Below are 21487 nucleotides of genomic sequence, written 5' to 3' on the forward strand. Positions count from 1 at the left end.
GGCCGGGCCTGCCCCCCCCCCCCCCGCCCGCGCTAATTTTGCTAACTCACTAACATAATAACATATCAACCTCTCTCCCTCCCTCCCTCCCTCCCTCCCTAGTGTCACTCACCATGGTTCCAGTGGCTGTCCCCCCGTCGTCTGTGTCTTCTTCTCCCGTCACAAGGCGTGTCCTTGCGGCCTTTTAGTGGTGTGGGTGGTGGCGGGATGGGATGGCAGCAGAGGGAATGAAGTCGACAGAGAGAAAGATAGAGAAGCGAGGAGGATGGAGAGACGGAGAGATAGAGGTGATGAATGTACAGTAGGCCTCCGTTTGCATTCTGATGGAGCCGGCAGGGAGATAAGGCCTCTATAGTGGATGGTTAGGTTATAATCTACTTACTTAAAGCATACATGTACTTAATCACAGGCCCTGTTCTCGCACGTGCACACGCACATACACACACGCGCGCACGCGCGACAGGGGGTCCAGACATGTGTTCAATTCAGCCTCTTATAGGCTGTAGGGTGGTACAAGGCTTAATGTGTCAGAACACCCCCCCCACACACACACACACACACACTTGAGAGTTCATTAGACTACCATTCAGAAGTAACGTTCAAGGTCGATCAAAGTCTGATCCAGGTCTTACTGTGTACTCAGACAGGCCTGTAGCCTAGACTCTGTGTGCGTGTGTGTGGGTGCGCTACAGTAGAGAGAGAGAGCGAGAGACTACAGTATATACAACAATATATATCTACTCACCAGCCAGGCCAATAGCATACAGCCAAACATGCTCATCATCGTCAGACACATGATCAGACTGGTTGTGTAGCAAGACAGAGACATCCATCAGCGAGACAGAGGCCTGAGAATGACACAGGATGCATTATGACTTATTGTCTCCACCAGGCCGAAGGCATGTGGGGAGAGTATGTTTTGCACTTCGTCCGTGTGTCCGTCCGTCCGTGTGTCCGTCCGTGTGTCCGTCCGTGAACAGCTAATCTCGGCCACCGTTAACCCGGTCGATGCCAAATTTTGCACACACACTCCCTGGATGCCAACCATGAACCTCTGCCCCAAACTTTCCAGAACGGCCTGTTATAGCGCCACCAGGAGGCCGCTTTGTGCAAAACAAGTTTTTTCACAGTACACCTACAGATTTTGTCCAAACATCACGCAAATTAGTACACAGTCTCTCTAGAGCCATTCAACGAAACGGGTCTTTCAGATTTCTCAGACTCCATCCTGATTGGTTAAGATTGGCTTCCAAAGTTCACAGAGTGCTCAGTTTCAAACAAAATGCTGCAAATCATGAACACATCGCGTGATTTCCGTGAAATTGTGCACGCACATTCCCACTAGGCCGAGGACGAAATGCCACATGAACAATTTCAACTCAGCCTCAAGGTGGCGCTATAACTGGCCGAAAAGTGTTTTTACCTCTAACTGCACGGATCTGTGGATAACCTGGTGGAGACCTGTGCCCAGAAGGGCACTTTTTCTAGTTTTCATGTGTTCTGTTCGCCAGTTGTTAGTCAAGGTCACCGGGAGATTTGCTAACAAATCCCTCTTACTAACTAAAGAAAGACCTTCTCATGGGGGAATGGTTATTTGACCCACCATGGAGGGTCATGATATACCTCAAGTATGGAATACTTGTTAGCATGGCAAAGTAATGGAAAGGAATGGTGTCAGCTAGCCAGTAGCCTCGGAGATCCAGACTACTTCTGTCGCGCCCCTGGTTGGTTTTCAACTCGGCATTCATTTTGATCTCAACTTCACACCTGTGAAGTTTCATGACAAGGTGAAAACGGCTGGGAAATATAAAGTGCCATAACAAAATAAAACATTAAGAGAATCAAACAATGTACGTTTAAATGATGGAAAAAGGCCTTTAAACGATAACGGCGTGTTTTCAGAAGTGATTTAAAAGAAGACACTGTGATGTATCAAGCCTGAGCTCGTCAGGCAGGTTCTGAGAGGGAGGAGGAACCCTGACACGGACCAACGGTCAGTCATCCTTCAGCCTCCATTCAGGAACAGCCAACAGGTTCCTGCCTGAGGACCTCAGGCTGCACACAGGCTCAATAACTGATACATTATACAGTATATATACTCCTCCTTCACCTCTTCACCTGCTTTCCTTACAGTCCGTCAGTCAGAAATAGCCAGTCCTTCCGCCCCCTGCGCCTCTTCTTCTGTCCTCTTCTCTCAAACCCTCTGTTCTGTCCGGCCTCTATTTTTAACCAGCTTAGCTAGTGGAGGTGAGACAGTGAACCTTCTGTCACCCTCATTACCTCCTGTCTTTCAAGCCATGAATGAGTAATCCTGGAATGGACTAATATAGGCCTACTATTCTATTCTATTAACAGCATTGAATGTAAATGTGAACTCTGATAAATAGTCCTACTGTATAATATAGAAAGCTCATTTTGAATCTATAGTAGCCTTTTAATGTTCTTTCTTAAAGGTTCAAACCTTTATTCTAGTTATTTTCCGTATAGGATTAGGATATTTTAAGCCGTTGATACTCCCCCCCCATGTCTATGACTGCATGGTCTGGTGGTAGCGTAATCAATCAGTCCATTGATAGTTTACACATTCCGACCATTATCAGTCCTCTAATCAATACAAACACCGCGCCATTAGCTGGTTTACAATAAGACCAGGTCATTTTTCCAGGTCATAACTATCGACCGTCGCCCATGAGCTTAAATAGCGACCATCGGGACGTATAGCGCAAACTCAGCACTCAGTGATCTGCAGAAATAGAGCAAGGATTGCCATATCATGCAGTGGATAATGTGGTTGAGCTGATAACTCTCTCTCTCTGTGTGTGTGTGTGTGTGTGTGTGTGTGTGTGTGTGTGTGTGTGTGTGTGTGTGTGTGTTCCTCTTCTCCCTTCTGGCTCCAAAACTATGGAATGCACTTCCCATTGCAATCAGAACTGCAACCTCACTCCCAATCTTCCGCCGTAGTCTGAAAACCCACCTCTTCAGACTGCATCATGGCCCGCAGCACTTGCCCTAGCCCTGACGACCTTACTTGGCGTATGCAAAGGCTCAACTTATGTAATTTAGATAGCATTTTATGTAGACGTATAGCACAATATATATTATAACACTATATAGTATTATGCATAGTTTCATTATATAGATATTCCACTGTTACATTCTTAGCTTATACGTATGATTCATGATAACTACTTGTTTATGATGTGTTGCTATATGTTTTTTGTTCTTGTTTTTGTTCTTGTAAATCGATCGGGATTATAAGAGCGTCTGCTAAATGCCTAAATTGTGTGTGTGTGTGTGTGTGTGTGTGTGTGTGTGTCCTAACCCTATACTGGCTGGCTGGGTCTGAGCATACATAGATAGATGGATAGATGGATAGATAGATGGATATTATAGCAGTGACTGACTGAGACATCGAGCGTGCGTCCGCAACTTATTGTGACCCCATCAAGTGACCTTTTGACCAATGCAGCCCTCGCCCCAAGTTGAGTTCGACACCCCTGCTATACACCATGGCTGTCGTCTATAAAGAATGACATATGATGCTTCCTTTATGCTTCCCACTGTGTGGGTCTCATATTCTGCTTCCTTTAAGAAGCCCCTCCTGCCCACCATCCACTGTCTGCTGACTGCAGACTGCAGAGTCATGCTGCTGCTGGTACAGCCGCTACAGACAGCTAGCCTACTGTGCCCTCAGAATATAATCCAACACATCCGTTGTACTTTGTCATGACGGGAAATGTAATCGCCTTTTAATTTACTTTATATTAGTATGTTATTATTCTAATGGTGTAGTTAGTTATCAGTAGGCCTTTATAGCTATATCCCCATGGCCCACTCCCACTCCCACCCCCCCCCCCCCCTCAACTTGTGAGGGCCTTAATTGCTTCCATCTCAAATCAAATCCAAGCTGCCATTCAGTATGAGGCTCTACTGTTAGTTCTATTCAGGTTTTGGCCTATATTATCAAACATATCAAACATATTATCAAACATATCATGACAGTCTATACATTTAATTCGGTCCGACCAGTAGCGGGGATAATAAAACTAAAATTAACGACCAGATGGGGAGATATGGAAAGCAGCTGCTGCATGTTAAAACCACCACTCTCCTCCGTCTGCTTCAGAAGCTAGGCCTCGGTTCATTCAGTTCACCGATGGCTTACCACCACCACAACCGTGAATGCAGATAAGCCATGCAGCGAGAGGTGTGTTTCAAGGTGAGTCAGCTATGCAGAACAGAGGGAGGTGGGATATGTGTCTATGTCGTCTCATCTGAAACTCTGCCGTGGGCCCAGTCCAGAATGGCACAGTGGCAGCACAGCCTGGGTATATAGACTAGAGGGACCACGGTGGGTTTTGAGGGGAGGTAATAACAAGTCTGTAGACTTTTTTTGCACGGAGTGTGTGTGGCTGATCCGGAGGATGTGAGGCTTAATATAGAAAGAGATGAGTCAGAGGAGAGGAGGGAAAAGGGAGAGATATGCCATTGTGTATCAGTTCTCAGGTCTTGGTGTTAGGAGCCCTCGTGTGGACCTTTGCTGATACTGCAATGGCCATTCCAGCAATGCCCTTTTGTTCAAATTTGAGCTACTATAGCATCAGTTTTATTTAAGGGCTATAATCTGGTTCTATCGCAGTCATATCCACCAATACTAAATAGTCAACAACGTCCAGTCTAGGGGCTTTGTTCAGTAAGTTCCAAAACGACATCAGGGCATTTTAGCAGAACCCATCAGAGCTAGTTATAACCACATACTGCCACCGTGTGGTAAATGGAGGAATTACATGAGCATGTGAGTGAGTGAGTGAGTGAGTGAGTGAGTGAGTGAGTGAGTGAGTGAGAGAGAGAGAGAGAGAGAGAGAGAACAAGAGAGACAGACAGAGCACTGTCTCATGGATCATGTTCTTGGACAGTGGAAAGTGCTGGTGGAAGCTGAGGACAGACAGACTGAAATTGAGAGACCTATAGCAGTAGGCAGGCTATAGTATCATAGACAGACAGACAGTGAGATCTTTCAAAAATAGCAGACCTACAAGCTCGTAGCGCGCCACTATGAGCTTGTAGATCTGCTATTTTTCAATAGCTAAAGTATAACATAATGCTTAGTTAAAACACCAAAAGGGGTTCCCGTCCAGAATGGGTTCAACTGCAAACAAACAAACATACAGTACACATGGGTGTCTGCACATTTCTAAAGTTACAATTGAATGACCTTTACAACCATTTCTTTTTTTTTATTACATTTTTATCCCACGATTTTGCACCCATTTTATCACCCCAGCAGCAGACTGACCCCATGCTTCCTTCTATGCATGAGGAGTCCTCCAAGCTGCTTCTTTTCACCTGACAGGGGGGAGTTTCCCCGGCCGGACGTAGCGCGTGGAAGGAACGTGTTATTCCGACCAGTTCCTTTCCCCTGCATCAGGTGCCCCGGCTGGCCAGGGGGAGGTAGTTTAGAGTTTTTGTGAGGGTACCTACCCTAGGGGACACGGGGAGAACATGCAAACGAAACACGAGGTGAGGTTGTAGTTGGTTATTTTTCAAGACAAACTAAATGTGCAAAATCCTAGTGAGGGGATTTTGCGCACCAATGTCTCCTGTTCAAATGTGATTATTTTGGGGGTATCATGAACGGTTTGGGAACCCTTGACCTACAGTTCAAAAGGCCTGACATGAAACACATCAAGCCAAACAAACACAGTTAAAAGTTTTATTGATCCAACAATCAGCAGTGGCACATCATTATTTCATTGACGATTAAATCCATACATAATACGGTAAAAAAATAAAAGAGGAGAAAAAGAACATCATTGAAAAACACTAAGAATAAAAATCACAGGGGCCACTCAAAACCTCCCGTGAGGCCATTTTGATTGCATACACAAGAAAATACACACCCTGGTTGGCCATAATGAAGAGAGTCAGCTTTGGGTTAACAGATTTACACACAGTACAATCATTACCTCTGACATCTCTGACCTGTTTCACCCTGTGGAAGGATGCTGCTGACATGGTGACAGGCTCCGTGTCAGCCCTCGTTCAACTCTACAAAGAACTGCTTAATCCTTCCGTTGGAGATGAATGACAACAGATTTATAATCAACATAATCCAGATTGAGCCTAATCCATGCAGAGTACAGTACGTTGCTAGATCTACTATTGTACAACATAAAAAGCTAAACGACAACAAAAAAAAGAGGCACAACATTTTCAGTATTTAAAAGTAACAGATGTTCCCTTCTCTTGAAAAAATAAAACAAAATCTAAAAACACTAGGATGTCTGTCTTTGTTTGTTGTTATACGGCAAAAAGGTCCTTTATGGCTTTACAGGGAAAAAATGAACAAGAAACACAAATTTAAGACATTCGTTTAAAAAATAGAGATATCCAACAAACAACAACTGATGCGCACTTTAACAAAATATTTACCATCATGAAAGTGAAAAATAGTTACCTTTCTTTTAAAATTAAAGGACATCTGTGGTTTTGAGATACATAATGAACACCGGGTAGCGAATCATTCAATGGATTTTTCAAGGACTTTGGAATGTCACCTTCCACTTGTTACAGCAGAAAGAATCTGTACCAACCAGCAATACATGAATAAAATCAGTCATAATGTGCACTTCCCTTCCCTCAACCACCTGTTCTCTCCGTCGCTGAGGTACAGTATGATAAGTGAGGCAGAGAGACCCGAGGTGGAGGCACTCACAGATATCCGACATCCATGCATACATGCAGTACCACCAAGGGATACTCGGCTGATGCCTGCACTTGCTAGTTATGGTCTGTGAAGTTTCCCTTGCTGGACTGGCTGATTAAATGCAGCTAATGGCTTCTCCTGGGGCAGAGTGTGCTCCGCGGTGCCTCCCTGCCAGCCTCATTCAGACACGACCTCACAAACAGATACAAGGAGACGTTATAACTGCCCGTGCTGCGTCTTGCACCAGCCACAATAACCGCAATGTGCAACCAAAGTTCAGTGTTCAATAATGCAACATGGGCCTCCCACAGGAGATAGGATAACTGGCGTCCGGTTCAAACCTCTCGGCCAGTCATATTTCATAAACCTATCCCCTGCTCTATCCCAATATGAGTTAACATTCAACAGTCTATGAGATTTGAAAACGACTATGTGCCTACAGTTTGAAAATAAAATAAAACATTTTGCCATATTCCTTCAGAATATATAGCAAGTTTACATGCAATCCTGTGTAGTTTGTTTCACTGGCTCTTCATGAATCAATCCTAAAGAATTCAGGCTACCGGCTTTCTAGTTAAGACATTCACTCCCTGGTCTGACTAGTCATCCCTGGTCTGACTAGTCATCCCTGGTCTGACTAGTCATCCCTGGTCTGACTAGTCATCCCTGGTCTGACTAGTCATCCATTTCTAGTTAAGACATTCACTCCCTGGTCCGACTAGTCATCCCTGGTCCGACTAGTCATCCCTGGTCCGACTAGTCATCCATGGTCTGACTAGTCATCCCTGGTCTGACTAGTCATCCATGGTCTGACTAGTCATCCATTTCTAGTTAAGACATTCACTCCCTGGTCCGACTAGTCATCCCTGGTCTGACTAGTCATCCCTGGTCTGACTAGTCATCCCTGGTCCGACTAGTCATCCCTGGTCCGACTAGTCATCCCTGGTCCGACTAGTCATCCCTGGTCTGACTAGTCATCCCTGGTCTGACTAGTCATCCATGGTCTGACTAGTCATCCATTTCTAGTTAAGACATTCACTTCCTGGTCTGACTAGTCATCCATGGCCAGTTGAACACTAAAAAGACAAATCAAAATCCTCAAAATCCGAGGCACATGTTTGAACATTCAGAACTGTGCATCAATGCTCTCTGGAAATTCACCTCCCAAGTGTTGAAGTCAAGTCTCTCCTTTAAGCAAGCATGGGCATTCATGCAATGACATGCATGGACGGACACACACACACATGCACGCATACAGAGACACACACACACACACGCACACACAGTCACACAGTCTCACGCACACACACAGATATCCAACTCATCACAGTGCTCTCTCTCTCACACATACATGGCAGGGGACACAAAGCTGTCCTCGCGGTTGACACTGGTGCCTCCTGGTCCTTGGTCCTCCTGGGGGCCTTCGGCTGCGTAAGGAGGAAGAATTTCGCTGTGTGCAGGGTCATCCCAGCCAGGGGGGGCAGCAGAGTAGTAATGCTCCCTCTCGTCTTCTGGTCCATAACCGTCATCATTCTCAGTGTAGTTATCCAGATCCTGTTGACGTGAGTAAAAATAAATATTATAAAAATGTGTCCATTTGAACTTGAACTTTTTTTGGCTTTTGTGGCTTTATTGATAGTCACGGTGAAGAGGGAGAGAGAGAAGGGGAGAGACACACAGCAAAGGTTGTCATGAATGGGTTTCGAACACGCAACGCGCTGTCAGGCCAGAGCCTAGATGTGGCACGTGCCTGGACCACTAGGTCAGCAGGCGCCCCATGATCATGAACGTTTTGTCTGTAAGGTTGGGGACATATTTATATTCTGTCTCCATCTTTAAACACAATCCGTCATCAATTATCATGTCTACTAGTACTAATACACTATGTGAGCTTGTAGATCGGCTATTTTCGGCCAGCAACACTGAATCAGGCTTCAGTGTCCCGGTGTCCAGACAGAGTGAAAAACATCCGTTTCCATGTGCTGTTTGGCTGCTGTTCATGCTTCTGATTCCAATCCTAAAGATTTTGGCTGCCAATAATAGCCTCAGTCTCCTCTGCCGTACAAAAGAAAACCAATAATACGCATATCCCCCCTTAGTCAGTGACGGTAATCAACTGAGCTTGTGGGTTTCTAATATCAATATGTTTCTGTCTTCCCTTTTTTGTAACTATAATAACTGTATTATGTCTGTATTGTTTGTACACCAACGGTGGAAAACAATTTCCTGTCTCTGATATAACGGCGTAACTTACCGTGACTGGCTCTGCACTCTGGTTAGCTGCGTAGTCCTCGCTCTGCAGAGGTCTGCCCTCAGACGCTGGGTTGTGAGCCACGTTCAGCTGCAGGGGTGGAAAAAAACCACTCGATTGATTTACTTAACCCATTTTGGACAGAGGACGATTCTACAAAATGTCTTCTAAATCCCTACAGTTTTCTTGAAAAACCTATGTTTCTGTGTCAGTCGTTCTCAAACATGTTCCATGTCAAGGACCCCCAAAAATATATGAAATTGGCCACCGACCCCCCATCTGAAAATATGTTCATCCAGGGACCGCCTCCAGAAGCAAAGATTTTAGTTAAAAACGTTCACTCTGAAAGAATATATATTCAAAGACTTGCGCCACATTTAAGAAAAAGCATCAATACTGCAATGTAGAACTACTCCGTTACAAGTCAAAATTATTCATTTCAAAATGTACTTGAGTGTAAAAAAGTACTGGCATTAAAATGTACTTAAAGTAGCAAAAGTAAAAGTACTCATTATGCAGAATGTTCAAATGTTTTGATCGAGTTTATGCTCATCTACAAATGGCCGAAATGTATATGGTGGGTAATGTAATGGGGTATGTTTTCTTTTATAATAATCAAAATCTACAAAGTATACAGTAGCCTAACTAAAGCTTTAAAATAAATGTAGTGGAGTAAAAGTACAATATTTGCCTCTCAGGTGTACTGGAAATTGGAAATACTCAAGTAAAGTACAAATACCTCAAAATTGTACTTAAGTACAGTACTTAAGTAAATTCATTACTTTCCACCACCGCACGCACACATTTACATAATGAAACCATGACACATCAGCACAGATGGCCTCGCCGACGGTTTTCACAGCTCTTCAGAAACATAACTGTGGTCCCTGTGATTGTGTCAATGTTTGCATCTGAGATGGCTGGCAGACATCTGTTCTATGTCAAAGGACATGAATGTCTACTATTCTTATTTATGTAAATGGTTGACCCCAACATGTTCAATTTACACCCGGAGGAATGTGTATGTTCATGTAGGCTACCTTGCATCGTACTTACAGCCATGTTCAAGAGCATGATTTTAAACCAACAGTAATTATAATTTGCATGACATCTTACATAATGCATACTCCCATGTGGAGCCTGCAAAGGGCTTTTGGGGGAGTTGTACTGACAATATCCGTTTGGTTTGGAATGCTTGTTAACATGCGTGATTGCTTGCTTGACTGAATTATTTTTTTCTAGTTTCCTAAATAATTACAGATACACACTGCTTATGTTAGCAAGGGATAAGATCTTAACTTAAAATCATTGAACTTACACTCTAAGGTTAGAGTTAAGGATGGGTGAGGGACGGGTCATGGTGAGAGAGTTGACGGTTAGGGTCAATGTCACACCAAGGCCGTTTTTCTTCCTCGGAAAATACAGCACATTTCTAAATAAGTCATGTCCATTACACGCCATCTATGACATTGCCATCTGTACAAAATATATTTGTATTATAGGTCTGATTGTATGCGTTTTTTGTTCGTTTTGTATAGTGTTTTGCATTTTCCTTTTAAACTGAGATAAATTATGGCACTTCATCCGGGCACATGGACAAACAATGGGAGGAGATTGGTCAACTCACATTAAATGTGAGTTGGACAGTAGTGACAGCTGCCATGTTTGTCTGGAACGCTCTGCCCCTGGAGATCAGGCTTGCAGAGTCTTGTGTCCCATTTTAAATCGCTCCTAAAGACTCATTTTTACAGAGCTGCATTTAGCCCATTACCCATGTGATTTCCAAATTTTTTAATTTTGTATGGTCATCTTCTGTTGTGTTTTAGACAAATCTCTTCTATTGTATTCTATGCCTTTTTGATCCTATGTTTTTCTCAATATTTTTTTCTGTTAAGCACTTTGTGACTTGTTCTTAAAAGGTGCTATATAAATAAAGCTCTATTATTATTACGTTGTCAGAAAACCTTTGATAATTAACTGACTGTCCTCTAGTGGATGAATTGCTTCTTAACACCCATGCCAACGAAAAGGATGCATCCAAGTACAGTATGTGAGCAGTGATCATCGTTTACTTTAAAACATATAAAGAGAGTTAAGTCTTTACTTTAAAATTTCCTTCAAAATGTAAGTTAATCCTTGAAGTATTGAGGTGATAAAACGCTAAACAAAGACGGTCCCGTCTTTGCTGATTGGCTTATAATGAAATAAAGATTGTGCTTGGCACAAGATTGTGCTTGGCACCTTAAATAAGTCATTTTTCTTGGGTGCTATGGGTGTGTTTAGGTCGGATCAGGGTTAGAGAGGGCTTATTGTTGGGGTTATGGTCAGGCCTATAGTTAGGCTTCATGTTGGGGGTAGGGTTATGGTTATGGAGGCGTGATTTAGGAATGCGGTACAGTTGCGTAAAGACCCGCCCCTGCCTGTCTCTGATTGGCCCCCCTCCTACTACTAGTAGGAAGTGGTAGGGTGCCTGCGGTGCATTCTCACACAGCAAGCTTCGTTAGTCAGTAGACTCCCAATTTACACCTCCTGGGTTCGAATCCCGCGGCCGCCACAAATTTTCCAACAACCGCAGATATAGTAAAATCTTTATATCGCAACGGAGGGGCGCCGTCTCAAGCGAACTGGAGCCACAAGACACCACTGAGCGAGCTTTTTTGGTGGCGGAAGTTGCAGGATTTTAGTACCGCTCAAGGAAATTACGTTGACGCTTTACAAATCAGCTTACATTCTCCGTGAATGAAACGAGTGTTGTGAACGGTCGACAAAATATCGTATCCGGGGGAAATACATCTGACGGATGTTCCGGTCCGAACTTCCGCCGATACATTCATCTTTGCAGATGAATAAGGCTGGGACAGAGGCTAGGTGCCACAGGGATCACTTTTTGGATCACATTAATTCACCGATCTGAGCGCCCGCCCCTGCCCGCCCCTCCCCTGGTAGAAAACAGCGGACAACACTGACATCACCAGATTTGGAACGATGCCCCTCTGCACTGTACTGTAGTTCACTCCCACTCCTAGACCAGGAAATGTGTCTCGTTTCCCCAGGCGTTTCATTTTGAGCCAATAAACGCAAATAAAAGCCTGGGTACCGAGGCTAAGGTTAGAGTAGACATTGACTCACCCTGTCAGTGGAGGTGTTGGTCTTCTTTGTAGGGGGAGGAGGCTTGTACTTGGGTGGGCCACTGACAGAGAGAGAGAGTGAGAGAGAGAGAGAGAGAGAGAGAGAGAGAGAGAGAGAGAGACTTTGAGTGATTGATTTATTGACATCTTTAATATTGACAAATTACAGACAACGGCTTGGGTCTTTTTGACTGAAAAACAAGACAGACACACTTTTGAATGCTACAAAATACGACAAACGGAAGCAGATACGGCGCTTCGAGCCTTGCAGCCTTTTTCAAGTAAGACTTGAATAAGAGGACTCTGTCAAGTGCACAAATGAGTCAATTTGGTTCCATTTGTACACCCGCAGAGTTATGGTCCTAAAGTCTCAGAACCAATTATACCGATTAATTGAGTGTTTGTGTCTGTATACGTTAAGAGGCAGAATTGAGAGCACAATGTTGGAGTGCATGGCTGCAGATGAACCCTCAGTTTTGTGAGTGAATGCCCTCATTAGAGACACACTAGAGACCAGAGAGAGTGAGAAATAAAGCCTGAGGAATTCAAGGCAGGAAGGAAACAGAAGACACCATAAATCAATAACGCGCGCACAGAATATAACATAATTGCCATTCCTGAAAGAAAAAAATGCCTCGGGAAAGCAAGCTAAATACGGACAACACGAAACAACACAGCAGGTATTCCAGGACAAAGGCCTGAGGAAGTTAAAGGTATATATGTGTAATGTCACTCACTCTCCATTGAGCTTGTTGTTATGGTGCTTGCGGTACATGGCGATAGCCGTTCCAACGATGGCCAAGAGCAGGATGACCCCAATGATGGCCCCGATGATACTGCCTGTGGTGGGACCCTTCTCTGGAAGACGGTTTCCTGTGGAGGTGGGGGGGGGGAAGAGAGAGAGAGCGAGAGAGAGAATGTGGGGGAACATTATGTGAGCAGGGGCACAGAATATCTCTTCTCTTTGTGGAATAAAAAAAATAAAATCATGGCCAGCGTTTCAGCTACGTATATGTTAAATCCGCAGAACTCATTTATAAGAGCCTGTTGAGTCATAAATAATACCTCCACAATGTAATGTAGCAGTATAGCACTCAGGAAGCAATGAGGCAGAAGATCACAAAAAGAAAACTGCAATGAGAATGTGTGTGCGCGTGTTCGTGAAGCGAGAGAGATGCAGGGTATGATAGAGTATGGGTAGGATACGGAGAAAAGGTCTTGATTAGTAGATTAGTAGAACGCTCGGGTTATTAAGAGGAACCGAATGAATCAGATGTTTCACTAATGAACCTCGTCTGAAGAACATACGTGTGTGTACACGGCTGTGCGCACACGCGCACACACACACACACACACACACACACACACACACACACACACACACACACAGTGTTTACTAAAAGGTGCGACCCTCTCATTATCCCACGGCGTTCCCGGGGGGATTATGCTAATGAGGGGGCGGTAAAGGCCAGTGCGGATCTAAAGCCCATTTGACGAGAACAAACCCTGGCACTGGTAATTGGACGTGTTGTGATTGAATGTTATCTGCTCTCTAATTACAAGCGTCTCCTCTCCCGACAATGGACTGCTTTGAATATCTCCCTAAAATTGTTTTCCATTTTGCCTCGTTTGTAAAGGAGAGGGCAAACGATCATCCTCTACTCTGCCACTTAGTATTCCCTTCGCTCCTTGTCGACGGCACGCCGTTTGATCATGATCAGCACTATGCTTTCACGTATCAACTGAACTTTAGTTTTCATATTTTGTTTTGCGCCCCAATTGTGCTGCAAAGACGGTTGAAATTGGTATTTTTGGGTGAGACCTAGTGAATTTCATGCCCGAGTGCGCTTTCTTCTTCAACGCGTGTCGCGGTGCTTGAGGGGAAAGGTCTCTGATCCGGTTCAGTTTAGTGGTGCCGTTTCTTTCTCAAGTCTGCCATGGGGTGAAACGTTGTTTTTAAACAAGCAGGCAACAGATTTTTATTCTGTGGCTCGGCAAGAGCCTGAGGTCTAGACATGTTTTTGTTATGCCACAGAAGTACACCACTAATTACTTTACACATTTTTATGCTATATATATTTATACTGTAAATCAATGGGGCTCCGATTGGGCTGAACCCACATTTGGAAGATGGCCTGGCTGGCCACATGAAGTCCAAGATCCACATTGGAGCCATGCCATCCCAGGTATAGATCCTGAGATCTGCATGATTCAGTTTTTATTTTCCACTGCTTTGCAAATAAGTTCTATTGAAGATCTGTTTTGCTAAACAATACAAAAATCAATGAGGAGGAACTGTCATTGGCCAGTGACAGCGCTTTAACTGTTAAATGGTAAATGGTGCATTTATATAGCACCTTTATCCAAGGCAATAGATTGTGCATTACATTCACCCATTCACACACACATTCATACACCGATTGCGACGGAAGCCATGCAAGGTACCAACCAGCACATCGGGAGCAATTTGGGGTTTAGTGTCTTGCCCAAGGACACTTCGACATGTAGACAGGAGGAGCCGGGATTCAAACCGCCGACCCATGGATCATTGGATGACCTGCTCTACCTCCTGAGCCACAGTCGCCCCACACAGTTGTTTGGACTTAATTTGTATGCCATCGTACTATAATTGTGTTTTTTATATTATATTTCCTTGTATACGACAAACAAAGTCCCATTAGTTCAATGCTTTATAACAGTATTATGGTTCTGGAATTATTCTAGCCTCCAGGCACATAACAGGGACTACCATGGTTCATTTATGATTGGCAATAAAGTCCTGAGGCTTGAAATTAAGTATGGAGGACCAACCATTGCTTTTACATCCACCCACGGCCAGATTTACCCTCTCCAGTTATGAAGAAATACGTCATAACAATGTAATATTAATACAAGAAAATATATTCAAGAAATAATTGTCAGGAGAGGCACGGTGGCACAATCGGTAGTGCTGTCTCCTCACAGCTAGAAGGTCCTGGGTTCAATTCCCGCTGGGGATGCTGTGGACGAGTTCTCTCCTCCACGTCGTCGGTGCCCGAGGCGGGGTTGGTGAAGGGCCTTTCTGTGTGGAGCCTGCATGTTCTCCCCGTGTCCCCTAGGGTAGGTACCCTCACAAAAAACATGCAGTAATACTGGTCTCTAAACTACCTCCCCCTTGCCAGTCGGGGCGCCATAAGGAGGGGAAAGGAACTGGTCGGAATAACATGTTCCTTCCACACGCTACGTATACGCTACGCTACGTATGGACTTGCATAGACATGCATAGAAGGAAGCATGCGGTCAGTCCGCTGCCCCTCCAGGTTGGCAGAGGAAGTCTAGTGCCCAGGATTACAGATAATTGACAGTGAAAAAAATGGGTTGCAAAATCGTGGGATTAAAATTATAGTAATTCTTTTTATAATAATTGTCATGCCGTTAAATCATGTCAATTATTCCCATCTCTCTTAAGAGAGTACTTCTCATGTCGAGAAGATTGAGCACTTTGATTAGATCTAATCAAATGACAACAGAATGCTGCACGTTCAGAAGTCACCGTGCAGCTCAATAAAACATGCAACAGAAAGACAGGAGGTCTCCCTACTGGAATCACTTGTGTGTACCCATGGAGACAAGTACAAGAGGGTATTACGCCGAGACAAGATGACAGACAGAGCAGAGATGAAAATCTCCAATCAGGTATTCAGGCGCGGCGTCACCCCCACCCTCCATATCAAAAGCGTCCATCTCCAGAGGTTGTAAAACATGCCTCGCATCAGCACCCCTGTAAAATGGAGAATCCGGTGACTCGTAAAAGAAAAAAAGAAATCTAAACTCTATAATGACTAAAAGCTAAATAATTACTGACTCAGGCTTTTACAAGGTCTCTCGGGGGGAGGGAGGGAGCTGGACAGTGTTTCATTGTGACATTTACTAAAGTATTTTAATGGAGGTGACCCGTGGGAGAAAACTTTGCTCATATGAATAGAGAGATGATTTACACATACTGTTCTGTAGGACCGTGAACACAGGAGAAAGTGTGACTGCATGCCGGGAGGGAAGCCGTCTGGGACACAGAAAAGCATTCCGATAAAGTCACCTAACATCTATCTGTACAGATGCAGTGATGTAAACGGAAACAACACTATGGACAAGATACACGTTGTATTTTTATGGCGTGGCACTTTAGGGGCCTATATACCGTCTAAAACAGCATCTGTCTGTCCATCTCCTTCAGAAATGCTACACCAATATATTGAATATTCTTCATTCGATGCAATGCGAGAGTGAGGACTAGCCTTGGACGCGCCTCCTTCCCCTACAGTAGCTGCACCTTGGATTGCCTCCCACAGCGTCAGTTTCCTTACTGTGCACTGTGCAGTGCCCTGCCAGCCTCATCCTTCCCTCTACGACCTTGTCTTTGACCCGTGGGGAGGGTAGAGTTCCACTTTGTGTCCTGTACCGTGACATATACTCAGGAATGTCATGCTTGTGTATATGTCACACTAACAGTACGATTGGAAAACCAGTCGGATTGAAAAAGGTGCACTCGGTCTCACAGTCGGGGAGGCGTGCCGACCTTCAGTCGACTCAGCGCCCGTTCGAGTTAGGCCCGATAGGGACACAATCGTAAATCATCGTTCACCCCTAGTCTTGGTAGGGGAGGAGGGGGGGGGGGGGGTTCACCCCGCCGCAGGGGAGCGTGGGAGGTGAACTGGAAGAAAAAAAGAGCACTCCTTTATAAATCTGACTGGTTTTAGGGCATTTTCCTGCTGTGCTATGAGTGTCTCTGCCCCCGGTGCCCCAAAGCAATACTGTCTCCACTGTAGCAAATGTAAAAAGCTTCCACCTCCAAGGGCCATTGAAACTCGGGACAATAGCAAGAGTAAAGTTTGGTTTTGAGATAACAGATAAAGTTTACTGGCTATGGAAATAGCGGGTAGAAAAAAAAAGGCTACCTCACTGGCTGGGCCAGCATGAACACAGCACAACTGTGAGTGATGATATTCTTCATATTATACATGATCTGCCATTGCTCTAAAATAATTGGCCAGATGGAGTGAACAGAGATATGAACTCTTTCTCTCCAAATGGCTTTGGGTGTGAATGACTACACACTCGTTGTGCTTCAAGCTAATTGCACACAGGATGAATCAGCCATCCCACACACACACACACACACACACACACACACACGCACACGCACACGCACACGCACACGCACACGCACACGCACACGCACACGCACACAGGGATAGCCTCTGTAACGGCAGGTTGTTAAGTCTGTTCTCGTTTCCATTCATATTTCTCTGTGGTGGCAACTAGCTACTAATACCAGTGATTATACTAGGACTACAGTACCCAAGGCATGGCAAGCAGGTCAATGTAGTTTACTGGTGTTCGCATTGTTCAAGATTATGCTCACTGGCTACAACAATCACATTTCACCTCACATGAGTTCAGCTTACATCAGAACATCCGTTGGTGCTTTGTGTTCACAAGCTGTAAACTTAATACGGCAACTTGCCATCCATAGATTAGACTGCGTGACTAGTGCCGTCTGTATTTACTGTATTTTTGGGCTACAATAGTTGTGTTTACAATGGAGATTGTTAACATTGAAATAATACAGACCTAAATTTTCCCAAACAGCATGTTTTCCATAGCTTATAGTATACAAACATCTTTAAACACGTGGTTTCAAATGTTTCAAAACATACAAAAAATGTATCACTTCTCATATTTCAACCAAAAGACACAATATGTATGAATTTGGCTCACATCACAAAAAATAAACTCTTGGGTGTATAAAGAGACGTCCAGAGTGTCTCTGTCTGGAGGAATTAATTCAGGCTCTTTGCCAAAGAGCGTAAGCGTCCAACCCTCTGACGAACCTACTCTTTTTTTGTGTGTGATGCGAGCCAAATAAATAAGTGGAAATGTTGGGAGGAGTTGGTCCTCTTTGCCTTTAAGTTTACTGGATTTTGGGTTTAGGGCTGTTGAGCTGTTGAGCTTAGAAATCGATCTTTTTTTGTATGCATGTTGTTGTATTTGAAATACTAGAGCGGTGCCCGTTGGGCACTGGCCTACTTGGAACGATGCAAGTTGGAAATGCATGCCCCACGAGTTATTACTTGCGCAAGCACTGCGATCAGCTGGGTGCGGTATGTACGTATGTATGTCGGTGTGCTCTCATGTTTAAGACAGTCGCCCATTCAGGGACCAGCATCATTTGGTTACGTCATCATCACCAGCCAATAAGGGGCCACCATTCTTGGTGACGTAACTAAGGTACGTTTCAAGGTTGGAATAAGGTCAATAACGGGTCTAAAGTATTTAGAACAGCAGTTGTATGACATTGAGGTGCTTTTCCAGTGGGGGGCGGTGAGTGCACCTCACATGGCGCTCTCTGCTTGTGCACAAATAGGCCATACATGGCCTTACTTGCGTGCAAGGTGCACGTTGGCACCTCGACAGAGTGCATTTCTAGTTCCGTCTGTGTCCCTTTTATGCCCATATATGGAGTTCTGTGTCAGTCATGCCCAAATATGGAGTCTATGGAGATGTCAGAATGATGTCAGAACAGGCCAGCTCCATATATGGAGATAGTCAGGTCCAGAGACCGGGCAGAGAGACCTTTTGTGGCGGTTCTGGATATGCAGCAACCGTGGGTCCGACTGACTCGACGTTGGTGGGGTGAGCGGTTACACATACACAGACTTGGTGCATTTATAGTTAAGATACATCACAAATGTATACTGTACATTCACAACTTAAACCACTCTGGTTTCCAGACTCACATACTGTAATGCGTGACCCTGCTGACCTTGGAGCAAATCTCTCGCCTTCCACTCCTGTCCTCTGCTTCTTTTAGGGGTTAAATGAACATTCCAGATTTGACTTTATAGAAGTTAAAAACAAGACTCCCCTAATAAGTCAGCACGTCTGTTTTCACTGCCACACACGCATGCGTGAGTGACAAATAAAAGGTACCATCAGTGTCCTTGAGCCAGTGTTAATTAGCACATTCTGATTATTTGAATAGCACACCATTTAGTTTGTCCTAGTCTAGTCTTAAGTCAACAAAATGAACACTGCCTAGAGCATAAACAACAAAGCCCTTCTGCTTACAAATAAATCACTTGAAAATAAGAGTGGAAAAATTAAACGCCTCAAAACCTGAAACGTGTAAAGAGCAAACAACAGACAGACAGATCGGTCATGTCTGCTCTATTACGTTTCAATCTGCGCCACGGTTTGCTAAATGCATTTCTTCACTGAACAGACCTAGAGGCAAGGACACGACATTGCCTGAAATGTAGTGGACGTCCTTCGCCACAGGGGGGTGCTGTGTCCCTTTGAGAGAAAAAAGGACCCCTTCAAAGTGGTGAAGCCAATAGAATGACTAGGGGAGCAACTAGTGGACCTGGGAATCTGGCCAAATCTCCAGCCAACTGCACCTCTCTCTGCCTGTATTCTATCCAATGAGGGTGTCTGTTCATCATTTCTTTCTTCATCCCCTATGCGCACGTGTGTGTGTGTCTTCCTGTGTCATTATCAAGTTCTGTGCACCAACCCCCCAAGGTACAACAGGTCGAACCTCCCCCACCCCGCTTGATAGTTGGGCAGAGGATAGGAGAGAGCGAAGGAAGCCAATTGAGAGGATGGAGGTTGCTGTGTGCATGCGCTGTGAAGAGCCCACCCTCCGTGTCAGCCCTGGACACCAGCCATGTCTTGCACTAATGAAATCTCCCAGACGGAGCAAGCCTTCCTGCAGTCCTCCGTGTGTATTTGATGCGCATGTGAGAGGGTGCTCGTGCGTACGTGCGTGCGCCCAACGTGTCCAAATTGCAGAAGCTCCTTTGCCAAGGACGAGCACCATGAATCCAGCTCGACAGACACTTAAAAACACCGCAGATAAACTGGACGTTTACGGAGGACAGTATATCTGCCGTACATAGTGTGTATCATGTGTGCATGTATATATATATATATACTATATAGACACACACACATTATGTATGTATGTATACACACATCTACAGTTTATGCACAGGGAGATAGGTGCACAACAGCACAAGCACAGTATTGCAGATTTAGCGCACACATACACACAACGACACACACACAGCTGGGATAAGCAGCATCCAGTATCCATATTCCTGTCAGTCACTCTGACATGTTTACACAAACACGCTCTACAGCGGAATGAATGAGCCGTGCCCTGTTGGCTTCACGTTCAACCCCTGAAGTTGCAAAACAATACGACAGCCATTCCACACACACACACACACACACACACACACACACACACACACACACACACACACACACACACACACACACACACACACACACACACACACACACACACACACACACACACACACACACACACACACACACACACACACACACACACACACACACACACACACACACACACACACACACACACACACACACACACACACACACACAGACAGCCTGAGGAAATCAGGAAGTAGATTTTAAGACATTTACTTCCCACACATTCATCTAGAAACAGTACATGCATGGGTGGAGATACACGGTCGCACACAAACTACACACAGACATTTAATGATGCTCAGATAAAGACACACACACACACAATCACATTATTCCCATCCCAGATGGAGGAAACCGCCTGCAGAGGTAAAGCCGAGCCTGCGTGCGCTCTAGCTCACTCCGAGTCTCCATGCAGTGAAAGTTGAACCAACTTGTGGTTTTCCTCTGCGAGGAATAAAGGCGAACGTTTGTCATTCGTCGCACGGCCCGCGTCGCTCCGCAATGAATGACGTACAGTATATTCTCAACCCTAAAAACATTATTTTCGGGGGACGTGACAGGCAGGATAAGGTGGTTGGTGGGGGGGCGGGGGGGGGGTTAAAGGTCAGCCCCACTACTCTGAGCAGACCAATGCAGCGGCCATCCAGTCAAATACAGAGCTCACTGTCCCCCCGTTCCCCCCCCCACACACACACACACACATCTGCTGCATGTTAGCCTTCCATCACTCCATGGCTCAGCGTGACCTGCCAGTCAACCAGAGACCAGCACTGTCCCACAGGGCACGGAGGAGGGAGGAGAGAGGGACGTGGAGAGGAAGTGAAAAGAGGGGAACGGGAGGGGAGGGGAGAGAAGGGGAGGGGAGGGGAGGGGAGGGGAGGGGAGGGGAGGGGAGGGGAGGGGAGGGGAGGGGAGGGGAGAGGAGAGAAGGGGAGGGGAGGGGAGGGAAGCAGAAAAAGGTGGATATAAGGACAGGGGAAGAAAAGAGGAAATTGAGCTGGATCAAGCTAGCTTGGCTAACCTGGTCAACCATGGACCACTACCTCCCATGAGACGAGAGTGTGTGTGTGTGTGTGTGTGTGTGCGCGTGCGTGCATGTGAGAGGGGGGTCATGGA

At 45.1% G+C, this 21487-nt stretch overlaps 1 protein-coding gene across 1 annotated transcript in view; it reads right to left on the reverse strand.

Annotated features, from left to right (window-relative positions):
* Positions 1–7689: 7689 nt before the first annotated feature.
* LOC310855423 (poliovirus receptor homolog) overlaps positions 7690–21487 on the reverse strand; it is a 143171-nt gene continuing 129373 nt past the window's right edge. Inside the window, exons 7-10 of the mRNA XM_083760424.1 lie at positions 12823–12958; positions 12087–12147; positions 8961–9047; positions 7690–8260 (exon numbers count right to left, since the gene is read on the reverse strand). Coding sequence (XP_083616550.1) covers positions 8048–8260; positions 8961–9047; positions 12087–12147; positions 12823–12958 — 497 coding nt within the window. The 3' untranslated portion in view covers positions 7690–8047. The remainder of the gene's footprint in view (positions 8261–8960; positions 9048–12086; positions 12148–12822; positions 12959–21487) is intronic.

This window comes from Protomyctophum parallelum (assembly GCF_964188405.1).
Source record: "Protomyctophum parallelum genome assembly, chromosome: 3".
NCBI classification, from domain to species: Eukaryota; Metazoa; Chordata; class Actinopteri; order Myctophiformes; family Myctophidae; genus Protomyctophum; species Protomyctophum parallelum.